A 25,323-nucleotide genomic window follows, 5' to 3' on the forward strand; every position below is an offset into this window, starting at 1 on the left:
GAAAAAACAAAAAAAAAAAAAAAGGAAAAAAAACTGCACTGTATTACATAGGCACACTCCCACACGTTCTGCTCACAGCAGGTTATACACACTGACTGTCATAACTCAGGACCTGTCACAATCACAGCAAACGAATGTCCTTAAACACTGATCTTTCGTTTATGGCAAACTCTGTATCTTAACCTCCACGTGAAAAAAAAACCCCATCTTGCATAAACAAAATATAGGCCTATATAAAGCCACTATTTTAAATAGTGGTGGAAAAAGAAAAAACCTGAAATTTGAAGAAAAAACTTTTTTTATAAAACTGACCACCTTTCAGAAATCTTAAAAAACAAAAGGTTATGATTCTTAAGTAAGCTATGAAAAATGTTTCCCTAAATCCTTGTTGTCCTACCTTGTTTATCCATAAAACAACTGTGAAACAATGTCATTATCTGAACTGTGAGTGAATTATAAGGAATAAGGGGTCTTCAAAAAACTCTTTTCTTGCTCAATAACACCATTCTATTACACCACAAAACACTCCAAATGAATATCATCCCGAAACCAATGCCATACACAGTAATAAACAAATGTGTGGTTTTTAGCAAGAGGGACAGCAGCAACCACTCTTCTGGTCTGTTGAAATTTTTCTTCCACACAGTTCGTTTTTTTTCTTTTTATTCTTAGTCTTTATTTGGTCATTAGTTCCCCGAGCTGATAATACTTTGTACCATCATGTAAAAAGATGGAAGAGATATTTTATCCACTGCCTGTACATCTGTTATCTTTTTCTTGAAGATGACACAATTATCATATGGTGTGCGAACAAAAAGTCAAGCTACACACAAAGAGATAAGATTACAGTGTACATGGATAAGAGGAAAGAGAAACTGGCATGGTCAGAATACCAGCAGCTCCACTAAAAGGGAAGAACTTTCATCTAAAAAAAAAAAAAAAGAAGAATAAAATAAAAAAATGTGAAGAAACCTTTGGATGCCAAAAGCCTCCAACACATCCACTAAGCAAAAGGTGACCGTGATGGAAGCCTATGAGCATTGCTCTGAAAATGTCCTAACAGAGACTGCATTGTCTGTAGTTTCTATCCACAAATGGCTATTTCAGCTAAAAATCACCAGTATTTTGAAGTGGCATCTAAAACCGTCACAGTAAATTGTTCTCTCCCTTTAAGATGATAACTGCTGGTATTTGATTACACATAGAAAAAAAAGGATTGCACAAGGAAAGAGCTCCTATCCTGAGGTGTAGATGAGATCTTCCCAATATGGGAGAAGAGGAGGATATTTGGATTATCTAGGTTGACCTTTATAGGACCCCTTAGGACTCCAATTTACTGTCCTCCTCTGCATGTTTCTGCATGTGAGCTTGCACAGCCTATAAAGATGAGAAAAGCATAGTGTTAAAAGGTATTGCAGGATGTTTTAGAAATGTTCATCATACAGTGAGCGGAAATACATATTCAGAGACATTTGTTTTTGCCACCTAATCATCTACCTTATAATATACCTGCACATATATTCACTTTAAATTTACACTTCAGAGTGTTGCAGATATATCACACTCACTCTGAATATTTTTGATACCTAAAAAAAATAATATAATATATATATATATATATATATATATATATATATATATATATATATATATATATATATATTATTTTTTTTTGTGATAGTTTTTTTAACCATATCTTTTTATGCTTATGAATGACTAAGTTGATAAGGAAAGTATTCAGATGCCACAAATGACTGGCACTGATATTTTTCTAGTTTTCAAAGCCAAGTGCTCAGCATCAGGAAAGTGTAGTTCCATTAAATTAAACCTACAAATATGATATGAGGAGTTGATAAATTGTTTGAAATCAAGTTGAAAATTTGCATTTGCACACATTTCTTTATCAAGTGAAGGTAGCAGTTTACACACACATGGTTAACTAAGTGACTCGGCTGATTTCGGTTTCTTTGACAATTTCTGTTCCAGTTTTTAATTGTCCAGGCTTCATTGCTTCTGCCTGTAGAGGTCACCATTATCTTGTATTTATAATAATTCCTAATACATATTTTCATATAAAATGGTTTCACAAAGCGAACACTTAAAATATCTAGGCGTGCTTTATCTATACCAGTAAGAAATGTCACATGCATGTGATGCTCTCTATTCTGTTTAATTACATTTGGTAAAGTCGCATATAACAAAACCTGGAGTATTTACTTCCTCAATTATTCTTTTATTCAGACATGGCACAACGCACCAAGTACTCTTTGATAAAAACAAAAACAAAAAACCCCATTGAAATAAATTTTAATCTTGATTAGAAATAAACTTGGTCAAGAGTTGTGCAGTAACCTGTTTGAAGCCGTTGCGGGAGTTGAAGAAGGAGTCACAGTTCCTCCAGCGGCACTTCAGTGTCTGCTGACTGTGGCTGGTGTGATCATTCAACAGGTGCTGCTGCAGGTGCTCCATTACACCAAAAACCAGTGAGCATCCATGCCACTATAGTGAAGCGCAACAGCATACATCAGAACTGCACCATTATTGCACATCAAAAAGGCTAGACATCAGATGAACGGCAGCACGTAGCACCACCATAACACTACACTGCGATATCAGGAGTGAACTCAACTAACACCGCATGCAATCTCTTACCCAGCAGCGGTAGTTCTGCATCAGGTTTAGCCGGACAGCCTGTACACTCCCATTATAACAACCTGTGTAGATCTAATACAACAGAAAAAAAAAATAAACCAGAATTCCAGAAATTCATCAACAGCTCAACAGGCATCACTGAATAAATTGTGTAGAAGAAAACTAACAAGATTTGTGTATGATAATCTGTTGTACTAACCATACTTTTATGAATGATCATACACATCACCATGTCTGAATGTCCTCCATAGACCTGTAACCTGTCGTGAGACTGACAGCCACACAAACAATGTAAACACATCAAAATACACAAATCCACCCAATCAAAATCATACACTTTAAACACAGCAGACTGTACGATTGTTACCTGTAGCTCATACACACGGACCAGCTTGTCCAAACATGCTGTGACCATCACTTTCCCCAGTATGGCCACTACAGTGACAGCATGACTATGGCCCTTATAGATCCTCACAAGCTCCCCTGTCTACAAGCACAAACACTACTGTAATTAAAGCTTTCCAGCACATTGATGAATGCAATTTGTAAAAAGGTCTGTTAAAAAAACTCACGTGTATATTGTGTGCATGCACAGACTGGTCACTGGATCCACTGAAGACTAGATCATTCACCACCTCCAAAAGAAATACAGAGAAGAGAAAAGAAAGAAATAACTTAACTCGTCACATGTACGCTACAGCACAATCAAATCCTTTCTTCACATATCACAGCTTGTTAGGAAGCTTTGGTCAGAGGGCAGATACAGCCATCAGACAAAGTGGGGATAGGTGGTGTGCCTTGCTCAAGGGTCCAGCAGTAGCAGTACTGGGGTTTGAACCCCTGACCTTTTGATAAGCAACCCAAAGCCTTAGGCCTTTAAACTTGGCAATAGGCACACTGTCAAATATGAGAGATAAAATATATTATGAATATATCAAATGAACTCTGCATTACTTCCCTAGCAACAATAAGGATTCAGGGGGAAAGTGTACACGACTCAATAAGTAGATAAGAAAAGAGCTACGTACAGAAGCTGGATAACACAAGCACTGCAAAACTAAACAAAATGAATTACCATGGAATACAGTGTCACAATAAAGAAATGCTAAAACACACCTTCATACAGAGGACTGTTTTAGTGTGCCCCTCCAGAGTACGCAGCAGCAGGCCACTTTTGGAGTCTCTCACACTGATGGTGGCGTCATAAGAGCCAACGAGTAACACGCGCCGTGCTCCCTCCTGTGCCGTAGCCAAGCAGCTCACCGCCCGTGGCCCGTGGCACTCAAACACATCTAGCTGCTTATTATTCTGGATTGAAAGGAATCAAACAAAACAAACAAACAGTCAGACAAAGGTGGCTCAAAACACAGAGCGGACCACGCAATGTACCCACAGGAACACAAAATCAATAAACACTACACATTTGGTTGTTACATAGTAAAGGAAATCCATATACAGTAACATTTACAAAAAATGTAAAGCTAAAGCATGTGTAGGTCAATGCTGTCCTGAGTAGGGAACAGGAATGAGGTTTACCTTGAGGCTAAAGGTGACCACTGAGCCATTGGCCAGTCCAGCATAGAGCACTTTCCAACGGTTATGGAGACAAAGCACACGGTGAGGGAGGTTAAGCTGCTGCATACACTCTCGGGTCTGAAAGAAACATCAACAATGCAGACTTTGGTCTGAAATTGATCATGACTGAGCATTGGCTACATGTTGGCAAACATGAAAAACAAGTGTTTAAAACATACACTTACAGAACATATTTGGAAAATTATTCTTTAATTAATAATAGGTATGTAGGCCTTCCTTTGCTCTCAAAACAGTGTTGGCATGTACTTTACAATATCTTGAAAACATCCCTATGAGATTCTGGTTGACATTAGAATCCCACAATCCCTGCTTTTTCAGGTGCACTCTCATGCTGTGAATCTCTATAGGATTCAGATCCAGTGACTGGGAAATTCAACTGAACAACACTGAACTCACGGTCATCTTCATAAAAACCATGTTTGCTCTGTGCATTATTACGCAGGAAGTAGTCACTACATGGTGCGAGAACACCCAAACCAGAATGTCTGGCACCAACGATCATGCCACAGTAACTGAGATCATATTTTTCCTCCATTCTGATGGCTGATGTAAACATTACCTGAAGCTGCTGGTACTGTAAGGGCCATATATAGATGACCAAAATATATTTTTTTATTAGCTTAATACATATATTAGAATGTGGAGAGCTATACACCATATATTTTACAAACCCTTTCTTTATGGATTTGTTTTGTTGTTGCTTAATAAACAATGCCTAATGAAACTTGGAAATGGGTAATGTAAAAAAAAATAATAATAATTTTACTGACCAAATAAAAAATTATAAAATAAGCTTATTGCAGCCAACCAAGTGTTTTGTGCTTACTTGAAAAAAACGTAACAAAAGTAACTGAAGTGAATTTCCACTTTCACTTTAAAAAAAACCCCAAATAAAACCATAGATATTAAACCGCAATAAAGGCACAGTAAAAGACTATGTGAGAGCTGTAAGATTAAAAGCACAAACTGTGAACATTACCAGCAAATGAAGGTCAATTATAATTGAAGGACTGGTGGAACAGTGGTACAAACACCCACCTTGATGTTATAGCAGCGAATGGTTTGGTCGCTAGATCCAGAATAGAGTCGTAGTGGCAAGCCGGGTCCAGATGACACGACCAGACAGTTCACCTTACTGCTGTGTCCATCATACACTGCCACACACTTACGACTCTATAATAAAGCAAGAGAACACAGTAATGATCTAATCTATACAATTAATATATTCACTTGATTTACAGAACTTCATATTGTGAGATAAGACCTAAAGACATTCTCAGTGTGTATAGATTCTGTGAGGGGTTGTTTTGTGGGTTCACCATCAAGTTGAAGGATCGTATAGTGCGGTCTCCTGAGCAAGTATACAGCAGGCCATTATGAACCTGCATTCCGTTTACTGCCTCCTGATGGCCCTCAAATGAGCCCTCAGTCGGCATCACCTCTTCACATGCATCTGACGATGCATCTAGTAAAGTACACATAAACAGCATGAGTCAGTGACCATGTCCTCTCTTTAAAAAAAAAAAGGCCAAAAATTTGCAACACACACAAACCTTTCATCTGCGCTGACGACTTTTAAACTAATGAGTAACTTTAACTGCTTATATGATTTTTGTCTACAAATATAAAATAAAATGTCACTGAAAACCTCAACAGCACATGCACTGCAATGTGACCTGCAGTTCATCATGGGCTGTTATCACAACAGTTGCTCTCAGAAACAAGTCAGGGGGCCTCAAACTGACCCAGGCGCCAAAAATACTTTGCCCTTAAAAAGTAATTTAAAGAGTTGATGATATTTTCGGCATTATCATTCTAATTTCGGTTGTGTGGACTCCACTGACCTTCCATGGTTGCCCTGTGGACTGGTTCGTTTTATCCTAAAACCGTTTACTATAGGCTTAATGTTTCCTCCAGACTATGTTGTTTTTTAAATATACCATCCCATTAAAAAGATCTATTTCAAATGTATGCTTTCCTAATTTAAACAATGTAGTTTATGAGTTATAGTTCAGTTCATATCAACCTGTAAACTTCAAATACTTACCAGAAGATGCTTTGGACTCCTTCATAACTGTCAGAGTCACATTTTTTGAACTGCAAACACAAAAAAGGAAATCGGATATTATAAAATTATATTTCAAAACCCTGTGAAGGACCTGTCTGATCTGACAAAAAAAAACATTAACCTATAATACTTAGAACTACAGCTATGAATGGTCAGTTTTCATTCAAATTTACCTTCCACAGCTTGTGATGACACTCGTGGTGTCAATTTCACTGGTGGAGGTAACTTCATTGCATGCAAGGTTCTGGCTTTGTGTCACCTCAGTAACAGACTCTTTGGAGACTCTGGAAAGGCTGCTTTCTTTCTCTTCAGCATCAGAGGAGTCCAAATTAACCACTAACGTAGGTAAAGATGGTGGGAGCTCCACTATCTCCAGCTCTGAGGATTCAGTGTCCTGAGGCTTCTTCCTAACAGAAGCCTGAGTTGGTCCCTTTGTCTCTTGAGGATCTGGTGAAGCTGTTAGCTCCATGGCCTCCTCTTTTTCTATTGCAGCAGCAGGGGGAGAGGAACAGGAGCCACTAGTGCGTCTACGATGTCGCAGCTTGCGAACAGGCCGGGTCGGTTGGCTTGCATCTAGCTCAGAGTCACTGATCTCAGGCTGCTTGCTTCCCTGGGCATTCCTTAGGACCCTCTTCTTTTTCAGCTTTCTTACACGTTTTCCAGGGTTAGCTTCTGGGCTGTTGCGTGGTGGAGAGACTTTGAGAGAGACTTGGTTAAGTGATGGGTTAACGGAGTTCGGGGAGGGTTGAGGGTCTAACGTATACTCCTGAGAGGCATGATGAGCTTGGGGAACAGGAGACAGCTGTAAATTATGATCCTCCGCACATTTCTTATTTTCCTGACACAGTTTTACATTAAGGTTGCACTGTAAATTGGCATCTGTGGCAAACAGAAAGCGAGAATATTAGGCAAGTACTGGAAAGCAAAAGTAAGCATTATCTGCAAGAACAAAATATTTTCTGATTTTGAGAGCATGAAACGCTACCGAAACCGATGAACTCAACACCAGCCTCAGTGGAGACAGCAGCCGATTGTTCTGGTGTGGTACTGTGAGGGCCAGAAAGTGGGTTGTCTGTAGGCTCTTGTGCCGGGGTGACAGTCACAGGCGACAAACGCTCCTGTTTGATTGCAAAAAGAGGCGGGCTACAGGCAGGTGATGGTGAGAGAATGGAGGGAGCCATAGGTGGATTAATGGGCTTCTCAATATGTTCAGGCAGGGCCAAAGAGGGCAGTGAAAGAATTGGTGCCATGATCAGGTTCTCATCGGTGTTATTTGTTCTTAGTGAAGAATCAGAAACTCCTAAAGAATAAAACAGTAAAAAAAATTTCTAAGCACATTTTTCATATATACATTTTTTTTTTACAATTCTAACTCTCGTTCCAATGGATGTACCTTGTAAGCCTTGTAAAATTTCTATACGTTTGGTCCTCAGTGTACTCATTTCTGTGGTTACCTAGGTAGTAATTAAATGATCATAAATTCAAATCTACATTTTAAAATGAGATTTTTTAAATTTCCACATTTGTAACAGATCCAACCTGCTGTTTGAGCATCAGCAGACGCTGCACTTCCATGTAGGCAGACTGCAGGGCTGATCGAGCCTGGATCAAACTATTATCCACTGACTGCAGAGAGCTGTTCAGTTCCTCCTCTCGCAAAGAAACAGCCAATAACTCATCCAACTGAGAGCATTCTACACAGCACAATGTAGGACAACACATTATAACATGATACAGAATATTCTTTTTTTTATGTTTTACCTGAAATAATCCCACACTTGCCTTTCTTAGGCTTTATTTTTATCCTCTTATTTTTCCTCTCTGAATTAGGAATTTCTGTAGATGCCACATCCTAGGGAGAAAAAAAAAAAACCATCATATAACACTCACATTTACACATTTGGACAACTTGAATTTATGCTTCTACTGTTTGATAAAGGTGCAGTGAGGTACAACGATTATAGAATGTCAGTCTTAATGCATAACTTACCCCCACAGCTCTGCGTTTTTTCCCTCCATTCAGCTCAGTACTTGACATGCAACTTTCCCCATCCACAGCCTCCAGGTCCTGGACAGGCTTTTGTACTTCCATTTCCTTCATGTGTTCTTTGGCCTGGGCTATGGCCTTACTATCCCTTTGATCAGCACAATCCTCCTCCATGGGTGAGTGAACAGCCTGAATGGCACTGTCTGCTAAGTTCATGTCAGAAGCCGGCTCTGCAGCTCTGAGGAATGAACTGGAGGCTGTGGTGCCATGGGTGACCACACTGCTTTCTGACATGCTGCGTTTGCGTGGAAATGCAGATCCTGGGCTGCCATCGGCTACAGAGTCCCAATGGAAGCCTTCATAGAGAGGAACATCATCATCTTCCATGTGGCCTGCACCCTCAGGCTCATTGGGCACCATCTCTATTCCAAACCTGACCAAAAAACATGTGGTAAGAATGTGATTTTGTGGAATTGTTGATATTTGTACTTAAAACAATATAGGGCAAACATAAAAGCAGGAACATTTTACCTTGGCAAACCCTTGCCCTGCTCCTGTTTTTTGCGATGGACCTCTTGATATACCTGGTCCCAATTGACATTTCTTCTGGAGGCAGAGGAGCTAATGAGCTGACGTAGGGTGGGTTTAAGTCCAATGTCCTTCTCAGTCTCACGTGCGCCACTTACATTTCTGAAACGGCGTGCAATGTTGAGGTTGGGCTCATGGGCTACTCCTTTGACTTTACTGCTGATGTGGCGGTTCAGGTCCCGCTTGAAACTAGCAGGAAGGGCCAGCTTTTTCAAGGATGGCACGGAGCAACCAGTTGTGGTAAAAGAGTGGCTGGTGCGACTGCCCTCACTGTCAGACATAATGCCTTCATCCATAGCTTGTATTTCCTGATCTCTGGCAAGATCTTCCCTTTCTGCACATTCTTCCTCATCTTCCCGGTCCATGGTGGAAGTGCTGACCTGCAGCGATTGCAGAGACAGCAGATTGTTGTCTTTTGTTGAGCAGCCTAATTGCACAACAGTTTCAGTTTTTTCAAGGGACTGCCATTCTTCGCTTCTTCCATTGTTCTCCTCTTCTTTCCTTCGGTCATGGTTCTCATCTGATTTCCTCTTATTGTTACAGTGTTCTTTTGCCCTGCTCAGCTTTGAACCTCCTATCAACTTGTCCTCTTGGATATGCAGCTGACCTCTGAGGTCATCCTCTGTGGCAGGGTTTTTTACTGAGATTTGCTTACACAAAAGGTTCTCCTTTGCTTTGCACAGCATTTCAGAAATCAGATGTTCTTGCTCTTGATCGATGGAAACACTTAGAGCGGACTTGGAGCATGCATGAGAAAGCTTTGAAGCTTTAGAGTTAACAGAATCTTGACTTGATGTTCGACTGAGATTAGTCACTAAATCAGTGTTAGCAGTGGCCCTTTTTTCACACTGCTTGGTGGATCTCTCAAGCCTCTGATTTAGAAAAGGCAATGTAGAAGAGGGTGAAGATGTACGTCTCTGCATTTTTCCACTGTTTTTAATTTTCTTATTAGGACACGTGCTTTGCTTACTGTGATCTTTCCCATATTCTTGCTTGGCCTTAGAGGATTCAAGGAGGCTGCTTTCAAGGTCTGTTTGTGACTGCCCCACCAAGCTTTGAGTGCTGGCATTTAATCTTCTTTTGTTACTATGTTCAGAAGAGTCAGAATTCACCTTATCTGATCCAGGCTGCATATCACTTTGAGCTGAAGGCTCTCCAAGCAAACCTGGAGGATATGGTGCCCAACGGCGGGCCTTGTCTGGCCTTCCCTTGCCCTTTCCAGGATCATTTTCTCCAGCACCATCCTGTCTTTTGTTGCACTTCTTCTGGGCTTCTGTACTATGATGTGGTTTCTGGTTGTGATGTGTCCTAGATGGTGCAGTGCAATGATTACCTTTGAAGGGTTGCCAATGCAAGTCGTTTTGTCTTTCAAAGTTACCTCTATTGCCTTCTCTGTTAGACCAGGGTAACTGGTTTCTCTGTTGTGGGAAGCAATTTACATAGGTGCCTGGTCTAGCCCCCCAATAGTTTCCCTTGCTATGCAAGCTACCACCTCGTCCATCTAAGGATTGCCATCTCTGCAAGTCAGGTGGCCCTTCAGCATGCCAAGTGGCACTCCTAATCTGCCGTTTGTTCCAGTTGTCACGATCAAACTCGGGGCCCCTACGTGGTTCTTGCAAGTTGGCATTTAACCCAATTCTGGATGACAAGGAAAAGTTGGAAAATCGAGGGCCCCAAGAACCACCTTGCTGTTGGTGCCACTTTCTGGGATCATGCCACTGGTCCTTCATATCTTTCCACTTTCTCATGGTCGCCTGTTCCTCTCTAGCCCTCTTCAAAGCAGCTTCCTCTTGTCTGAAGAGAAGCCAACGTGAATAAGAAATCAGACAATTAAAAACGTGAATTTCTATGTTCCACAGATAAAATTTTGAATGACAACTAGTCAAATATAAAGAAAAGAAAAGTTGCCCTTACTTAAGTTAGGAACTATGATTTTACATGTGACAAGACATTGGATGCAAGCCAAGTCACTTGACTAACACACCTCTTGTGCCACTACCCATAGTGACACTACAACAAATACTAAACACTAGCTTTATTAACTTGTGTTCATTTTCAATACAACAATTAAATAAAAGCAGAAATTTGAATGCTGCTTACTAAAGTACTATGAAGGGTTAAAGTGAGTGAGAGTAGCACTGATTTATGCTTGCAGATACATGACACCAGCCTGTAGTTCAGTTGAAAATAGAGCTAAACGTATGCTGGATATGACGATGGCTTTAAAACTCATGGGTAAAACTGGATGAATTTTGCTGAAGTTAATTAGGACTACTGATCATGTCAAAATATTTTAATACATAACCTACACTACCCCAAAACACTTGCGTTAATGGAATGCGTCAAAGAAAGGCCACAAATATTTACTGTGCCCAACACCCTTGCAGCACAACAGTCCTACATGATTAATTAAGTCAGTCTATCCAGTTATAAATAAACAACTTTACCTGATGAATTCTTTTCGTTTTTCAATGAGCTCTACCATCTCTTTGTCAAAGTAGTCCTCGTCCTGGTCCGTTTTCGATATCTGGTGGTCATGGGCTTCAACACGTTGCTTGTGCTTGGAGCTGGAGATGTGATCTGCATACTCCGTCAGGCTTACAACAGTTACTCCACATGCCCGGCACTCATGGCCGCAGTCCCTGGGAAGGAGAGGGGACAGTGGCCGATAAATGATGCCCTCAGGCATGGCGAACTGCTTGCAAAAGTGGATGACAGGTGGCTCGAGGATAACTTAGGCCTTGACTTTTGTTCCACACAAATCTTGGGCGGGAAAAAGCATACCCCTATGCTTCTAAAGAAACGGAGAGAATTTTCTTTCAACTCAAAAAGAATAAAACAAAAAATAAAGAGAAAAAATATCCAATGGAAAAAAAAACAATCACTTTAAATGATCAGGAGGCAAACTGACTTATTCTCGTGTTAATGTAAAAACATAAAGAAAAACAGCTGGATCTTCCTGATCTTGTAGAGGGTTTTCAAAGCCTTCATTTCATGCTTGCAGCATGGATTGGGAGAGTGCCTCTGGCCTATGGCATGATGTTTTCGCCACGAGAAATAGAGCCTGGAGCTGTCGAGAGGCCAGCACCCTCTCTGTTGCAGCCGAGCCCTCGCACGCTGCCACGATGGTGTCTGCTGCGCTCTGCAGTGAATGCCTTACAAACAGTCTACTTTAGCTACTGCACTCCCCCTCCCTTCCTCCCTCCCTGTAAGCATCAGGGTGGGTCTCTCCAGCATTTGCTGTAATATGAGCAGCAGGCAGCTGCCTAGCAAACCCCCATTCTCCACCAGAGCTACACTCCCAAATGCCAGGCTTGTGAGCTATAAAGAGTTGCCTTACAGGCAACTGACAAATCCCTACCAAAAACTGGGTCATGGCAGAGTGGTATTAAAAATAGTACTAAATTAGTACTAAATCAGTACTAAACTCTAATTAATAAGCACAGTTCTAAGATGGTGCAACTTTTTAATACATTTATTTCCAAATTATCTTTAAACCCTTTGCGTTTTAAGTTTAACTTCATATATGCAGATACGAATTGAATTTTTTTTCTAAATATAATGTGCAAATCTATAAAGACAGAATACAAAAAGTGATATTTGTGCACCAGTGTTATGTTCTCAAGGTTACTTGGTTTTCCTCTGTACCAGTCTCACTTTTCACATTCCTGCGGCCTACATAACAGTCGCATGATAGAAACAGTTGCACTATGCTGGCCTTGAATGTTGAATCCTCAGTGCCCATATATACCTATTCTTGTCCTATGGCAGCCACTTCAGCTTGTCCTTTTGAAGAATAAATATGACATGTGCCTAACTACGGTTACCACCAACTACAACAAGTAAAATATCACATTTAAACCGTAACAAAACGGCAGAGTGCTAATAAAATTAATTGCCAGTGCCATCTGAGAAATATTGCCATTCATAATGTAAATAAAGAAATAAATTGCACGTGCAATGTAATATTTTACTCTCAAAACTAAACAGAATGTTATGATTAATCATGTTTTATTGTTTTTTTTTATTTTTTAATGCGTTTTCAAGCATACAGAGTGTATAGAATACGCAAATGAAATAACACAAAAGTTCATAAATCAAGCAGTGGGTATAAAATAGAGAGATGCCTGACAAGCTTATATAAACTGTTCATTTAGAATTAAGACAAGGATCCAACACACATTATATATTTTTTTTTTACATGGCTATCCATTTGCCAGTCTACTTAGGACTCTGGAGAGATCCTGGAATAAGGAAATGTCTCTTTCCTGCTTTCAATTCTCCAAAGAGTTGAAACAGTATAGCAGAAGACTCTTATACTTAAGAATATTGACCATCAATCTACAATCCAATTAATGTGTTTTGCTTCTTGAACCTCTCAGCACTGTATTATTAGTGCTGTTATTTCTGCCTGGCGATGTTGCACAAATGAACTAAATACAAAGGTGGCAATAATTGTGATTATATAGTGTTCAAAATATAAATATATATATATATATATATATATATATATATATATATATATATATATATATATATATATATATATATATATATAAATATATATAAAACTTTTTTATACGTTTTTTTTCATATAAATTCCTTATATTTCTGCTGGCATGCGATAAAAGATAATTAACCTTTTTTCTTTCTTTTTTTTCCCTCAGAAATACGAACCTGCACTTTTTTTAACGTTCTAATATAAATAAATAGGTTTAGAGGCATAAATAATCAGATTGGTAACAGAAGGATTTTCTGATGCATCAATTTTGAATTGTCTCAACAGTGTCGCCTGGCATTAATTAAATAAAAAAATATTAGAAAAAAAATTATAATATTTGCATACAAACAACTCTTCTCGATAAAATGATTATATAAATATATTCGTTGTACAATAAGCGCTGTACCTCTTTGGTAATTTTGTAAAAAAAATATGATTAAATAAAAAGGATCATCTGAGAAGAATATTTCGCGGATTATCTGCGTGAGAATTTTGAGTCGCTACACCCGATGTGCGCTTTAGTATAATAATTCATTGTAAAATTAACAGTACATTAACTTGAACGATGACGAAGTTCCTGGAGTTCACTATAAATGTAATCGAACCATACGAGGCAAAATACACAGCGTTATACATTATGGCAATGTGAAAGAAGAATGAACAAAACTCATTACCAAGTGAGTGAAACTCATATGACAGACTATATGAATGCAGTCACTTACCGGCCTTTTAGATTCTCCAACTCCCGATGATGCAGCATACTTCTCATGTGCTCATTCATCTCCTTTTGGAGAAAACAAGAGACACCAGTAAATGGATTAAACTCACTAAAACAGCAGCTTTTGCTGGTCTTGTCTAATCATGAGGTGATTTATTTAAAACCTTAATTTGAAAACTTGAAACAGTTGAAAAGGATGGAGGAAAAACTGGCTGATGGTGTAGCTGAAGTAGTCTTAATAGAGTGTAAAGCCAATGCAATCGCAAATCACATGATTAGCTTTAACGGACGTTGACAACCTCTTAATGTCCCGGGAACTGTACTAAAAAATGATTAAGGCAATATTTCTAAATGGCAATGTCTCAGTGCTTTGGCGGTTAGTTCAATTTATCATAAATTATCATAGATGCAATTATTCAGAAGAACTTTCTACTGATTTGTAGTAACTCTTATTTCTAAGCAAATAAGTGGACCCAAAACATGCCTTAAGATTCAGACAGACAATTATAGCTGGTTCTTCCTATTAACTCAGTCACAGGTAAGTGTTATGTACAGAGATGGAAAAGAACATGTATAAAGAAGGAACCAGCTTCACCTGTTTGGAGTTGTAGACAATTTCACACAAAATGCAGGTCTGGGTTTTCCCCATGATGCTGGTGGTGATGCTGATCTATTTTAGCCCATAACAGATATGTGCTGCATATCTGGAAACAAGAAGTGGTTAACATGTAAAATTGCAAAAGCAAGCTGTGAAATTGTGAAATTAACTGCAGTTAATAATAACTCGTACTGCGTTTTAAATATTTGCATTTGTAATGATTAGAACACCAATCATAGTTACGTAATGAACTGATGGAAGACTAACTCCTAGTTAACAAATTCAAGGAAAGGAGCCCTTCCTCGGTCTTGTGCTTGCACGGCAAATACTTTGACGTATTTATCTGCCTAATTATACATCAACACATGTAGAAGAACTCAGCTCAGACTTAGAATCGTAGCACCACGAAGCTGGAAAAGTTTCAAGAGGTCAGTGTCTCAAGCGCCACTGCCAGTATAAATGCCATGAGAGCGCATGCTGCTCACTGGGGCTAAATGCAGACCACTACTGTGTCTGGGCAAGTATGATGCCCCGGAGTGTGTGTTCTGGAAAACTCAAACAGCAGGTCACACGGTGCCTGTTACAGCGTAAATACACCTAACCCTTAATGTACCAAATGACCTTTTGGCTGATTGCTAGTCTAGTCCTGCAGTATTTCTTTTTCCATCATACTTAAGAAACTGCTGGATGATACTGGATTTATCTTAAGTTTGTAATCTAGCGTACCAGTGTTGATTTATTCATTGCTAGAGACTCAAAGCACTTTTATACATCGCTCTGGACAAGGGCGTCCGCTAAATGCCACAAATGTTTATTCACGTACAGCACACATTGCATATGAACCTGTTAGAAAGCACACTTGCCATATGATTCTTAAAATAGCACATGACTAATCAACAGCGATGCTTGATTACTAAGACAACCGTATCAGATCAATAACATCCATCATTCGATGCTCAGAGCTCTGATACAAGTAATTACACAAGAAAACATCATTTGCCAAGATTCAAATCAATTCATTTTTATTTGTATAGCGCTTTTAACAATGAACATTGTCTCAAAGCAGCTTAACACAGATTATGTGGTGATTAAAAGTGAATATGTTCTTTATAAGTAAGTTTGTCCATAATGAGCGAGCCGGTGGCGACTGTGGCAAGGAAAAACTTCCCGAGATAGCATAAGGAAGAAACCTTGAGAGGAACCAGAGTCAAGAGGGAACCCATCCTCATCTGGGTTGCACCGAATGTCCATTTATAGCAGATTTAAGATGTTGCGAGGTGCAGTGATGATGATCAGAAGTAAAGATCATCACTACAGATCATTTCTTCCTTTCATCAAACCTTTCATTCCCTAGTGTACATTAAATATTTTACAATATGCTTCAATTGGTTTATTATTAGACTAACATTGGTTTAACACACACACACATCTACATCTATCTATCTATCTATCTATCTATCTATCTATCTATCTATCTATCTATCTATCTATCTATCTATCTGTTTTACTCATGGGAATTAGTTATTTATCATAAAATTTAGTCTTGTTGTAAGGTAAACGAGCTCATCCATGCATCACTTCTGCAAGTTGATTAGAATAATCTGCACAATTGTAAAACGGCACTGTGGCACCTGGGCTTCTGAACTTCTGGGTTTTTCTGAACACAACCACTAACCGTAGGTCATTTTGGATATTTTTTGGAAAATACATTCAGTTTTTACGCAGTGATTTTTAAAGGTAAAGGGCAAACGCACTCGAGACTAAGAGCAGACTTTGGTGTAAACGTCTGGAATCTGGTATGATTTCATTAGAAAAGATTAAAAACTCAACCTGATAGAAGATAAATGTGCCTCCTAATGTAATATTTTTTACTGTTTGGAGATGAGATGCTCCTTAAACCTCCCTCTTCTTCTCCAACTTTATACAGTAAATTATATAAGGATCAAATCAAGATGCAGATTTACTTTTTTTTTTTTTACTTTAGGCATTAAAGCTGCTACTATTCCACAGAGAAATGGGTGGGGAAAAAACAAACAAACAAGCAAGCAAACAAACAAAATATATGACTGGGATGGGAAGTTCTAATAGTTTATAAATAATCGTTTTTAATCTTTTCTCTTTTATTGATGGAGCTCTGACCCACTGTACACCTACCTGAACTTCTATAATGAGTTTTTTACACGCCCACTCATACACAATAATCCACTCTTTAGTCTCCACACTGCCTAGCTATACTAAAGCTAATGCTACGCGGAGGATATAAACACTCCACTTCGTTATTATTTATGTATATAAATAAATATAAAGATTAAAAAAAGAAAGGATAAAACAACCATAAGCACGCTATATTAAACTTAAAGAAACAATGACGATTTGGTGAAAAGAAAGCATGCTAACACCACAGCTAGCTCTATTAGCAAACACTGCATCTTCCAGTCAACCGGAAACTGCACCCGGGATAAACACGTGCTAATTTTCCCATAACTACCTCTAAATTCAAGCGGAGTATAGACACCGTCTTTATACAGTGTTTCTTTTTTTTATTATTATTAAAACTTTTCTTCGTCCATGACGAACATTCTTACCTACCCTGAGATGTGATTCGGTTTTGTTCTTAATGTCCACCAAATAGGGCTTTCAAAATAACAGTCTCTAAGTACTCAAAAAGACGCACAGGACAATGTCGGTTTCATGAAATCGGTTTAATGTCGTATGTGAACTCAAATCTGAATCAGATTATATCTTAAAACACATAAATCTTTATTCTTACTCAATGAAAGATTGTGTGCAAAGTATATATTGTAAATGAACATTGTGGTGATGAAACTGCATGGTCTAACATAAGTATTCTACGTCAGGACAGAAGAAAAAAAGAAGAAAAAAACTAGTATGGGGGGGGGTGTCACAATACGAAATGTCATAAATTTATGACATTTATGACAACTGTCATAAATGTCAGCCACACGTAGGTTTCAAACTGACAAAAGTGCAAAAGTAAAGACATAGTAACAAACTTCAAACTAAGGTTTTATATACATTTTTCCATTTTGATTGTTTAAAATCAATTAGGTCTCTGAGCACATTTAAAATAAAATCATAAAAATAATGAGCAGTCAAATATGATAACACAAAGGCACACCCACACAACTGATTATTTGCTTTTAGAGATCAAGCCCTACATGCATGTAAGATTTGCTGCACAGACAACTGAAATAAGGCAATGTAGCATCTAGCATTGATGTTTTTGAGAAAAAGACTGGAGAAGAATTGTAGTAGAGATTTCTCGATATTGTCAAAGCCAGTTTGGTACTCTCTTATCCAGCTCTTGTGTGAAGAACATACAATTAATGTTCAAAATGTCAGTAGTCATTGTAAAATTTCAAGTAATACATACTGATTCAATAATAATAATAAAAAAATAACAGTTCACTGTAATGTCGAAATTAGTTATAAATATAAAAGATTCTCTTCAAAATCCATTGGGTAAACATTAAAAGTGTTGTCAGCAAAGAGAAAACGTTGGACCATGCACTCTTAATTGTCAGTCAGCTGATTTGGTTCATTTCCCTGATTTTTGCTCTTAAGTGTCTTTTGCGGATTTTGATCGTCCACTTAATGCTTAACTTGGCAAAGTTAGCTGCTTTAAAAAGAGCCATCAAGACCCCACACAGAATTGCTATGGTGTTCCACGGGTTTGCTGTGACAATCTGTTGACAAAAAGAAGATTAAGTTAATAAAAGTGACATTTTATACCTTTCCTTTTCAAAGAGGTGTAATTTAGTACGTTAGTTGTTCGAAATGACTTTTAGATAGAACCAGCATTATCATTTTTTTTCCAGTATGTTATAGAAAACATAAGTCTCCTACTTACATCTTTGACTTGTTGTATAAATGGATCTCGCCATTGAAACACAATGAAGAATAGTTCATTAGTTTTCTCTGGGATAGGCCTCCTGTCATTGTACTTCACCACACTAGACTGCAAAAATAATGTACAGATTATACCACAATCTAACAACATTTCTAAAATTTTGGAAATATAATTATAAAAAAAAATCTAAGCACACCTCTTGCCTAAATTCAACAGATTCATTTCCCTTTCCAGATGTCCTAACCAAAGACATTTTGACCCATGTACGAAAGCCACCAGAGAAAGTCCACATCGAGTAGTTCTTTTCACAGTCCTGCATGAATTCAGCTTTATCTGAGCTGGTGACCAAAGAACAGGTGTATTACTTGTTACCATTATTTTACTATTTAAAACAGAATGAATCAGACAATGTTGGTGCACATTCCAGAAACTAATCTTTACCTCTGAACCATGTCACTGAACTGGGCAAACAGCATGTAACTGATGGCACTAAAGTCCTCTTCGGTTTCGTTCTGACTGAACTGTAGAAATATGAGCTCTCGGTTCCTGACATCTGTGGGACCTTCAACCACCATGGCTCGCTTATGTAGCACATCATTTATATTACATAACACGTTATTAATACAGTTTCCATGATGCTTTGCACACACCTAGGTCATTAGGTATGTAAACAACCTGTTTCTGTTTCAAAAGCAGGCTTCAAAAACATTGGGCTGATCTTCCTATTAGGATTGTGGTACACAAATATGGTAAATGGTAGACAGAGCATTAAAATAATGTGACTTTTTAGAAATGTATTTTTAAGCAGCTTTTTGAAAACAGGAGAGTGAACGAGGACATTGACTCTCCAGAACGGAACTTAACCAAGAGAATCCTTCAAGGGGTAAAATCTTCAAACTAATAACCTGTTCATCAAGAAGATAACCAAAAGAAAACAATGGTTTTAGATTGAACCTTTTTCTCGAGAGTATGTAAATATTGATGCAGTGTTGCAAGCACATGCCAGGCATTTTGTTACAGAATACACATACCAATTATACAGGATGAGACATGTTTAAAAGGCAGTTGCAAACCACTGCACAACACAAGCTAGTTATTCATTAAAACAATAAGACCATCTACAAAGACTTCTTTTAAGACAATATTTCTGCACATAAAACTATACAGCTCAGAGATCTGTACATAACTTAAAAGAAATTATATTAACAAGACCTGCTGATAAATCATATAAAGGAAAGCACAGAATAAACTTACTTTTGAATGGTTTGTGTATGGGTCATTATAAATAACTTCCTCTATTACACAGTCACTGTCCTCTGTCTGCCCTGCCAATAAACGAGGGGGAATGTGATCATGATAGTGGTGCCGACAGCTTAATAACCGAGCTTTCCCTGGGTACAGTGCAATTCCTGCAGATAAAAAAGAGCATGCATACACATTATTCAAGTTCATACCAAAGCGCTGCTGAATTCTTCAAACGTTGTTAAATTGAACCATGAATCATGAACCCACCTGGGGACGCAAACTCCTCAACCTCTTTGTAGGACACAGACATTACAGGATGATTAAGCTTCTCCAGGAAGTCAGAAATGGTTTGGTAGGCCAGAAATACAGCCACTGTTGTTAGCATAAGGTAAATAAGAACGAGAATGACCGTGAAGACATTTTTCAAACAAGCTTTATTGAAGGCAGTAGGTTGTGGACTTCTGTCCATAACATCCACATCTGTAAGAAGACCAGACATCATTTTAGGGACAATTCCATATGCATGTTGCAAAAACGGAAACAGCATAATCAAGGTTTACAGTTGAATTAAAGTCAGATTTCGTTAAAAAGAGCTACATCCACACCTGGCAAGACATTACACCCGGCTTCATCTTGGTCCTCGGCAACATCTCCATTGTGCTGATAAGCTGCAGACGCTCGTGCACAATCGTCGTCATTAAACTGTGACATTTAGATTCGATCACCAGTCAGTATAAGATCTTGGAATATACAGTACACATATGTTATAAAATAGAAAGTATACCACCCTGCCATGTGTGTTCGTCTCTGTATAAAAAGCGATTTATTTGCATGATATATTTCATCGCATGAATATTTGAATCTTATAACAATTATTTACCTTAATGCCAAATATACAATACTAAAAGACAAATGTATCTATATCACACCATGTATCTCCACGCTCAGAAAAAAACGGTTGTACTTTTTTTTCCCTATGATACTTTTCTTAAACCATTGGTTTATATTCTTTTACCTGGAAAAGTGCATTCAGTCTCATTAAAAGCTACAGTACTGATCTCTAAGGTGCTTAAAGGTATGCTCCTGTATATACATTAACATTACAGAAGTTATGCAAAGTCAAAGTCAGATGTAGTGTTAATGGTACCACCAAGTCAGGGAGAAGTACTAGTTATCTGAGGATGAAGCGACATTTAACCCCAACTGCACTGGATCAAGTGCACGCGCTATGATCTTAAGGGGATCAGCTGCTATCACATGACCACACAGAGCAGAGCAGAGCAGCAGCAGCGGTTAAATTCCCCATTAGATACAGTAATCCTGTACTATAACATCCATCGCATGCGTGTTTACTTTAATCAGGGTAACCGACCACAACACTTACATTCAGTCTGATCGTATTTAAAGAGTCTCGAAACTGTTACATACCTCTTGGTAGCAACAAGACGTCTCCTTCCGTTGCATTTTTTTCTACCCCGGGGTTTTTTTTTTTTTTTTTTTTCGAAGATTGATTTCGATATTCCTGGCAACGTGTTTAACAGTGTCAGACTAATGTCCGAGCTGTCTCATAGATTCAGTAGACATGTGGTAGGTGGACATGAGGACAGTGCTGAGGTGTCTCTCAACTGGTCCACCGCCAGCACTGACATCACGGCGCCTGAGTTTGTTTGGGAAACTCAGCAGCTACTAATTCAATGTTTAGAGTAAAACAGTGGTGGGGACCCACAGTGTGTGTACTAGATTAGCATGCTATTTAATAGTGTGTTGTTGTTGCTTTAATTATGTAGTACTGTCAGTATATTCTGTACATAACACAAATCAAACAAGCACACCATCAGCCCGTGATAAGAGCGTGAACGGGAACTAAAAGTACTAAACCCAAGTCTTCAGTCCAATCATTTTAAGAAATGAAAAAGAATAAACAGAAAACCTATTTACCTAAAAACACCATATATTATTTATATATGTGTGTATGTATAGAACCCTTGGATCCATTATATTCCCGAAAAAAAAAGAAACGACTTATTAAAAAGCCGCTCTGATCCGCATTTATAATGAGTGTGCGGGCCAACAGACTTGTTGAAACGATCTCAGCTGTTTCCACTACAAAAGACAAAATCACAATAGTGGTGATGACCACTAGTGTGCAGTAATCTGAGTTTAAATACTATTTTTTTCTATCCAAAAAATAATGTACAAATATATAAGAATAACGCGACAGTTTTAGCCGCAGCCCACATCCGGTCACGAGTTCCTGTTTCAAAACAAAAGCCTGGGGAGAGGCGGAAGTTTGGAGTGTCAACAAGAAAACTTTCCATACACACCTCCGAAGGAAAAGAGATCATTCGTGTCAAACCAAGCGGTTTTTATGGTTTAGTGAATTATTATCGTGGCTTTCAAAGCCGTCACGGGAACTCTGTTTTTGGGGTGATTTAAAGCGTTTCTTTCGCACGTTTAAAAAAAAGAAGAAGAAGAAAAACCAGTCTTTATAATGCTAAAACAACTCGTTCCCTGTTTTGCCCTGATGCTCGTGTGCTTGGCGGACGAGATGAGATTAAAAGTAAAACCCGTGTCTAAACCTGTGCGATTGTTTACCGATGAAGAGTTGAGACGATACGATGGGAGTGAGGTAGACTCCGTGGCAAAAAAAAATAATTTTGAGTCGAGGTTTTTTTTTTTTTTTTTTACTTCTTGCACAATGTAATTTCTGGTTCTTTTTTGTTATTTTTTTCTTCATTTCCAGGACGGGGAGCCCATTTACATGGCCGTGAAAGGAGTCGTGTTTGACGTTACATCTGGCAAAAGTTAGTTGTAGACATGGTGCAGCTCCTACATCAACCCTATCCTAATACATTTAACAGTACTACACTGAAGTACAGAAGTGTGCAGCCTCCTCATGTAGCCAATGACCTCTTATTCATCTGAACACCTGCATTTTCTGACTGACTTTACTGCCTTCTGGGGAAAAAAGTACTGAAGCATTCGGTCCAGATTTTAACAGATTCTTTCCCTAAGCCATTCGTCACTTCACTACCAAGTAACTGGACTGAAACACAGATAAACAGACTCATTAACTGTAAACTTTTGTTTGCACAAAACTTTGCACAAATTGCTGCTACAACAATTCAATGATCGTATTTATTTATTATTACATGGACATCATTTGCACTAACACAAATCTGCACTGGTCAGTAGTTTTCTTACAGTAAATGTCACACACATGCACTTTATCTCATACCCCAGTTAGCTTTATGTTGATTTATGTTCTTTTATGTAGCAGCTTGGTCCTGGGAGAATGTGTTTCTTATCACTGTGTACTGTATATGGTTGGACTGACAACAAAAGCAGACTGGACTCGACACAATAAACACGGTCTAGTTATTACATATGGTCCTTAAATGTCGTCTTCTTCTTTCGGCTGCTCCCATTAGGGGTCGCCACAGCGGATCATCCGTCTCCATACCCCTCTGTCCTCTACATCTGCCTCTTTCAACCCAACTACCTGCATGTCTTCCCTCACCACATCTATAAACCTTCTCCTTGGTCTTCCTCTTTTCCTCCTACCTGGTGGCTCCATCCTCAGCATTCTTCTACCGATATACCCCATGTCCCTTCTCTGCACATGTCCAAACCATCTCAATCTCGCCTCCGTCACCTTGTCTCCAAAATGTCCCACATGCGCTGTACCTCTAATAAACTCATTTCTAATCCTGTCTTTCCTCATCACTCCTAACAAAAATTTCAACATCTTCAGCTCTGCTACCTCCAGCTCCACCTTCTGTCTTTTACTCAATGCCATTGTCTCTAAACCATACAACATCACAGGTCTCACCACAGTCCTATAAACTTTCCCTTTCACTCTTGCAGATACCCTTCTATCACAAATCACTTCTGCTATCACTCTTCTCCACCCACTCCACCCTGCCTGCACTCTTTTCTTCACTTCTCCAACACTCTCTCCATTACTTTGCACTGTTGACCCCAGGTACCTGAACTCCTCCACCTTGATATGGTCCTCAAAAATGCTGTTACAAATCAATGAAATTAATCAAGTGATATTATTTTGGTAATTCTTCAGACTTTTATGGCAAGAGCGCTTCTTACAATGCTCTCGTGGGCAAGGACTCAACCCGGGCAGTAGCTAAAATGTCGCTTAATCCTGAAGATCTGACCCATGATACAGTGAGTTGCTGAACTCTTTTTAGAGCTGTAATCCTCTACAGGGTTTTCAAGTTAATTAATAATCACAACTTCCTTTTTCCCCCCTCTCATTTTAGACGGGCCTTACGAAGGAGGAGCTGGAATCCCTCGATCGCATTTTTAGCGAAACATACAAATCGAAGTACCCCATAGTAGGTTACACACACAGGCGCATTCTCAATGAAGATGGCAGCCCAAATGAAGATTTCAAACCAGAGGATCAGCCTCATTTCAACATCCGAAACGAGCTTTGATACTAAGATAAATGGAACATTTAGGCTGATTCAATAGTATTTGTTAAAGACGTTGTATTGATTAATACTGGGACAAGATTACTATCTTGTGATCTTACTATGAGATGTGCCTCTAACAAGATTAATTTTCTACTGATTTTGCTGTTTTTGCTTCTCATTTGTATATCTTGAACACTATTTTCTTAATTTGTTCAAACAAGTTTGTTTTCTGACTTTTGTCCTTTCAGACTACAACGATGTTGCTTTTAATACATGTGCAATTCAAATTTTTGCATCTGATAAATTGTTGTGTTTTTTTACTCTTGAATCCCTTTTCAGGTGATATGCAATCTTTTTTTTTTGTTCATGTTTTGTGATCATCTTAAATAATTCATGGACTATACATACAATTCACTGAACACAATAAAAAGCTCAAAAAGACATTAATATCTTGCTTGTATATTCAACTTAATGTATATACAAAATGGACTTCTTTTAACTTTTTGCTGACCTTTTGGTGTTATCCAAAATTTAGAGTGATATAATGTTATTTCTCTGCTCGCACCAGTGACCTGTATGGTTGCGGGGAGGTGGGCCAAACCTGACACAGTCTGGCGGTCTGTCTTTCTGCCCACATGCGAGTAGACGAATGATGCATATACTATGTAGGTTTTTCCCTGGTGGGTGCTTTGAATGTCATAGAAAACAGTTCACCCACCTGTATGAATAATAAAAAATAAAAAAACAGTTTTTTAAATAATGTTTACATATAATATAATTGGGTAGAACTATATTCTCCTCATAGGCATCATTTTGCTTTAACCAGTGGTGCATGACTGGGAAAATTTGATGACTCACTGCTAAATTTGGCATTCTGAAATTGTAAATAACACTGAGTTTATTGGGCAAATCTTAACTGCTTTTATGTCTGGATTTTGGGTACTTTACAGTCAAATATATCATAGTCGGTGTGAATGATTTCTGAACTGGTGATGCTTTTTACACTAATAAATCACATTGTACTCCAATGTTTCTTTTTTTGTACTTTAGCCTAGTGAAGGTAATC

General features: G+C 38.5%; 3 protein-coding genes across 4 annotated transcripts; 1 reads left to right on the forward strand and 2 right to left on the reverse strand.

Annotated features, from left to right (window-relative positions):
• Positions 1–650: 650 nt before the first annotated feature.
• znf106a (zinc finger protein 106a) lies at positions 651–17,425 on the reverse strand. Of its 2 annotated transcripts, none has more exons than XM_083545394.1 (22): positions 17,298–17,425; positions 14,706–14,814; positions 14,115–14,176; positions 11,339–11,533; positions 8,835–10,685; positions 8,307–8,736; positions 8,099–8,168; positions 7,856–8,010; positions 7,710–7,770; positions 7,302–7,616; positions 6,490–7,195; positions 6,296–6,345; positions 5,568–5,713; positions 5,287–5,421; positions 4,189–4,305; positions 3,769–3,960; positions 3,225–3,287; positions 3,020–3,139; positions 2,852–2,923; positions 2,653–2,724; positions 2,353–2,499; positions 651–1,377 (listed from the first exon to the last, which is right to left on the reverse strand). In XM_083545394.1, the coding sequence occupies exons 2-22, from the start codon at positions 14,757–14,759 to the stop codon at positions 1,321–1,323; spliced, it is 5,070 nt and encodes a 1,689-aa protein (XP_083401520.1). In that variant the 5' UTR covers positions 14,760–14,814; positions 17,298–17,425; the 3' UTR covers positions 651–1,320. The 2 variants fall into 2 exon arrangements, with proteins under 2 accessions (XP_083401520.1, XP_083401521.1); XM_083545395.1 differs by having other exon boundaries at positions 17,042–17,307.
• pacc1 (proton activated chloride channel 1) lies at positions 17,396–22,090 on the reverse strand. The gene is made up of 8 exons (XM_083545403.1): positions 21,253–22,090; positions 20,430–20,526; positions 20,092–20,304; positions 19,834–19,988; positions 19,021–19,160; positions 18,776–18,917; positions 18,580–18,687; positions 17,396–18,415 (listed from the first exon to the last, which is right to left on the reverse strand). The coding sequence occupies exons 1-8, from the start codon at positions 21,286–21,288 to the stop codon at positions 18,254–18,256; spliced, it is 1,053 nt and encodes a 350-aa protein (XP_083401529.1). The 5' UTR covers positions 21,289–22,090; the 3' UTR covers positions 17,396–18,253.
• nenf (neudesin neurotrophic factor) lies at positions 22,091–25,285 on the forward strand. The gene is made up of 4 exons (XM_083545404.1): positions 22,091–22,453; positions 22,568–22,628; positions 23,903–24,006; positions 24,102–25,285. Exons 1-4 carry the CDS (start codon positions 22,316–22,318, stop codon positions 24,276–24,278), a joined length of 480 nt encoding a protein of 159 aa, XP_083401530.1. The 5' UTR covers positions 22,091–22,315; the 3' UTR covers positions 24,279–25,285.
• Positions 25,286–25,323: the final 38 nt, after the last annotated feature.

The sequence above is a fragment of the Silurus aristotelis genome, assembly GCF_946808225.1.
Source record: "Silurus aristotelis genome assembly, chromosome: 6".
In the NCBI taxonomy this organism is placed as follows: domain Eukaryota; kingdom Metazoa; phylum Chordata; class Actinopteri; order Siluriformes; family Siluridae; genus Silurus; species Silurus aristotelis.

What these genes read in the sequence shown, in the direction of transcription:
- znf106a (XM_083545394.1), bottom strand. Translation starts at nt 14,759, where the DNA reads ATGGGGAAAACCCAGACCTGCATTTTGTGTGAAATTGTCTACAACTCC. An exon ending in TTGTCTACAACTCCAAACAG is followed by an intron (nt 14,177 to 14,705) that starts GTGAAGCTGGTT and finishes TTTCTCCAAAAG; the next exon opens with GAGATGAATGAGCACATGAG. An exon ending in AATTTTACAAGGCTTACAAG is followed by an intron (nt 7,617 to 7,709) that starts GTACATCCATTG and finishes TTTATTCTTTAG; the next exon opens with GAGTTTCTGATTCTTCACTA.
- nenf (XM_083545404.1), top strand. Translation starts at nt 22,316, where the DNA reads ATGCTAAAACAACTCGTTCCCTGTTTTGCCCTGATGCTCGTGTGCTTG. An exon ending in GACGATACGATGGGAGTGAG is followed by an intron (nt 22,454 to 22,567) that starts GTAGACTCCGTG and finishes CTTCATTTCCAG; the next exon opens with GACGGGGAGCCCATTTACAT. An exon ending in TGACGTTACATCTGGCAAAA is followed by an intron (nt 22,629 to 23,902) that starts GTTAGTTGTAGA and finishes GTAATTCTTCAG; the next exon opens with ACTTTTATGGCAAGAGCGCT.
- pacc1 (XM_083545403.1), bottom strand. Translation starts at nt 21,288, where the DNA reads ATGCAACGGAAGGAGACGTCTTGTTGCTACCAAGAG. An exon ending in CGGGTGTAATGTCTTGCCAG is followed by an intron (nt 20,305 to 20,429) that starts GTGTGGATGTAG and finishes GTCTTCTTACAG; the next exon opens with ATGTGGATGTTATGGACAGA. An exon ending in TTCAGTGACATGGTTCAGAG is followed by an intron (nt 18,918 to 19,020) that starts GTAAAGATTAGT and finishes TTTGGTCACCAG; the next exon opens with CTCAGATAAAGCTGAATTCA.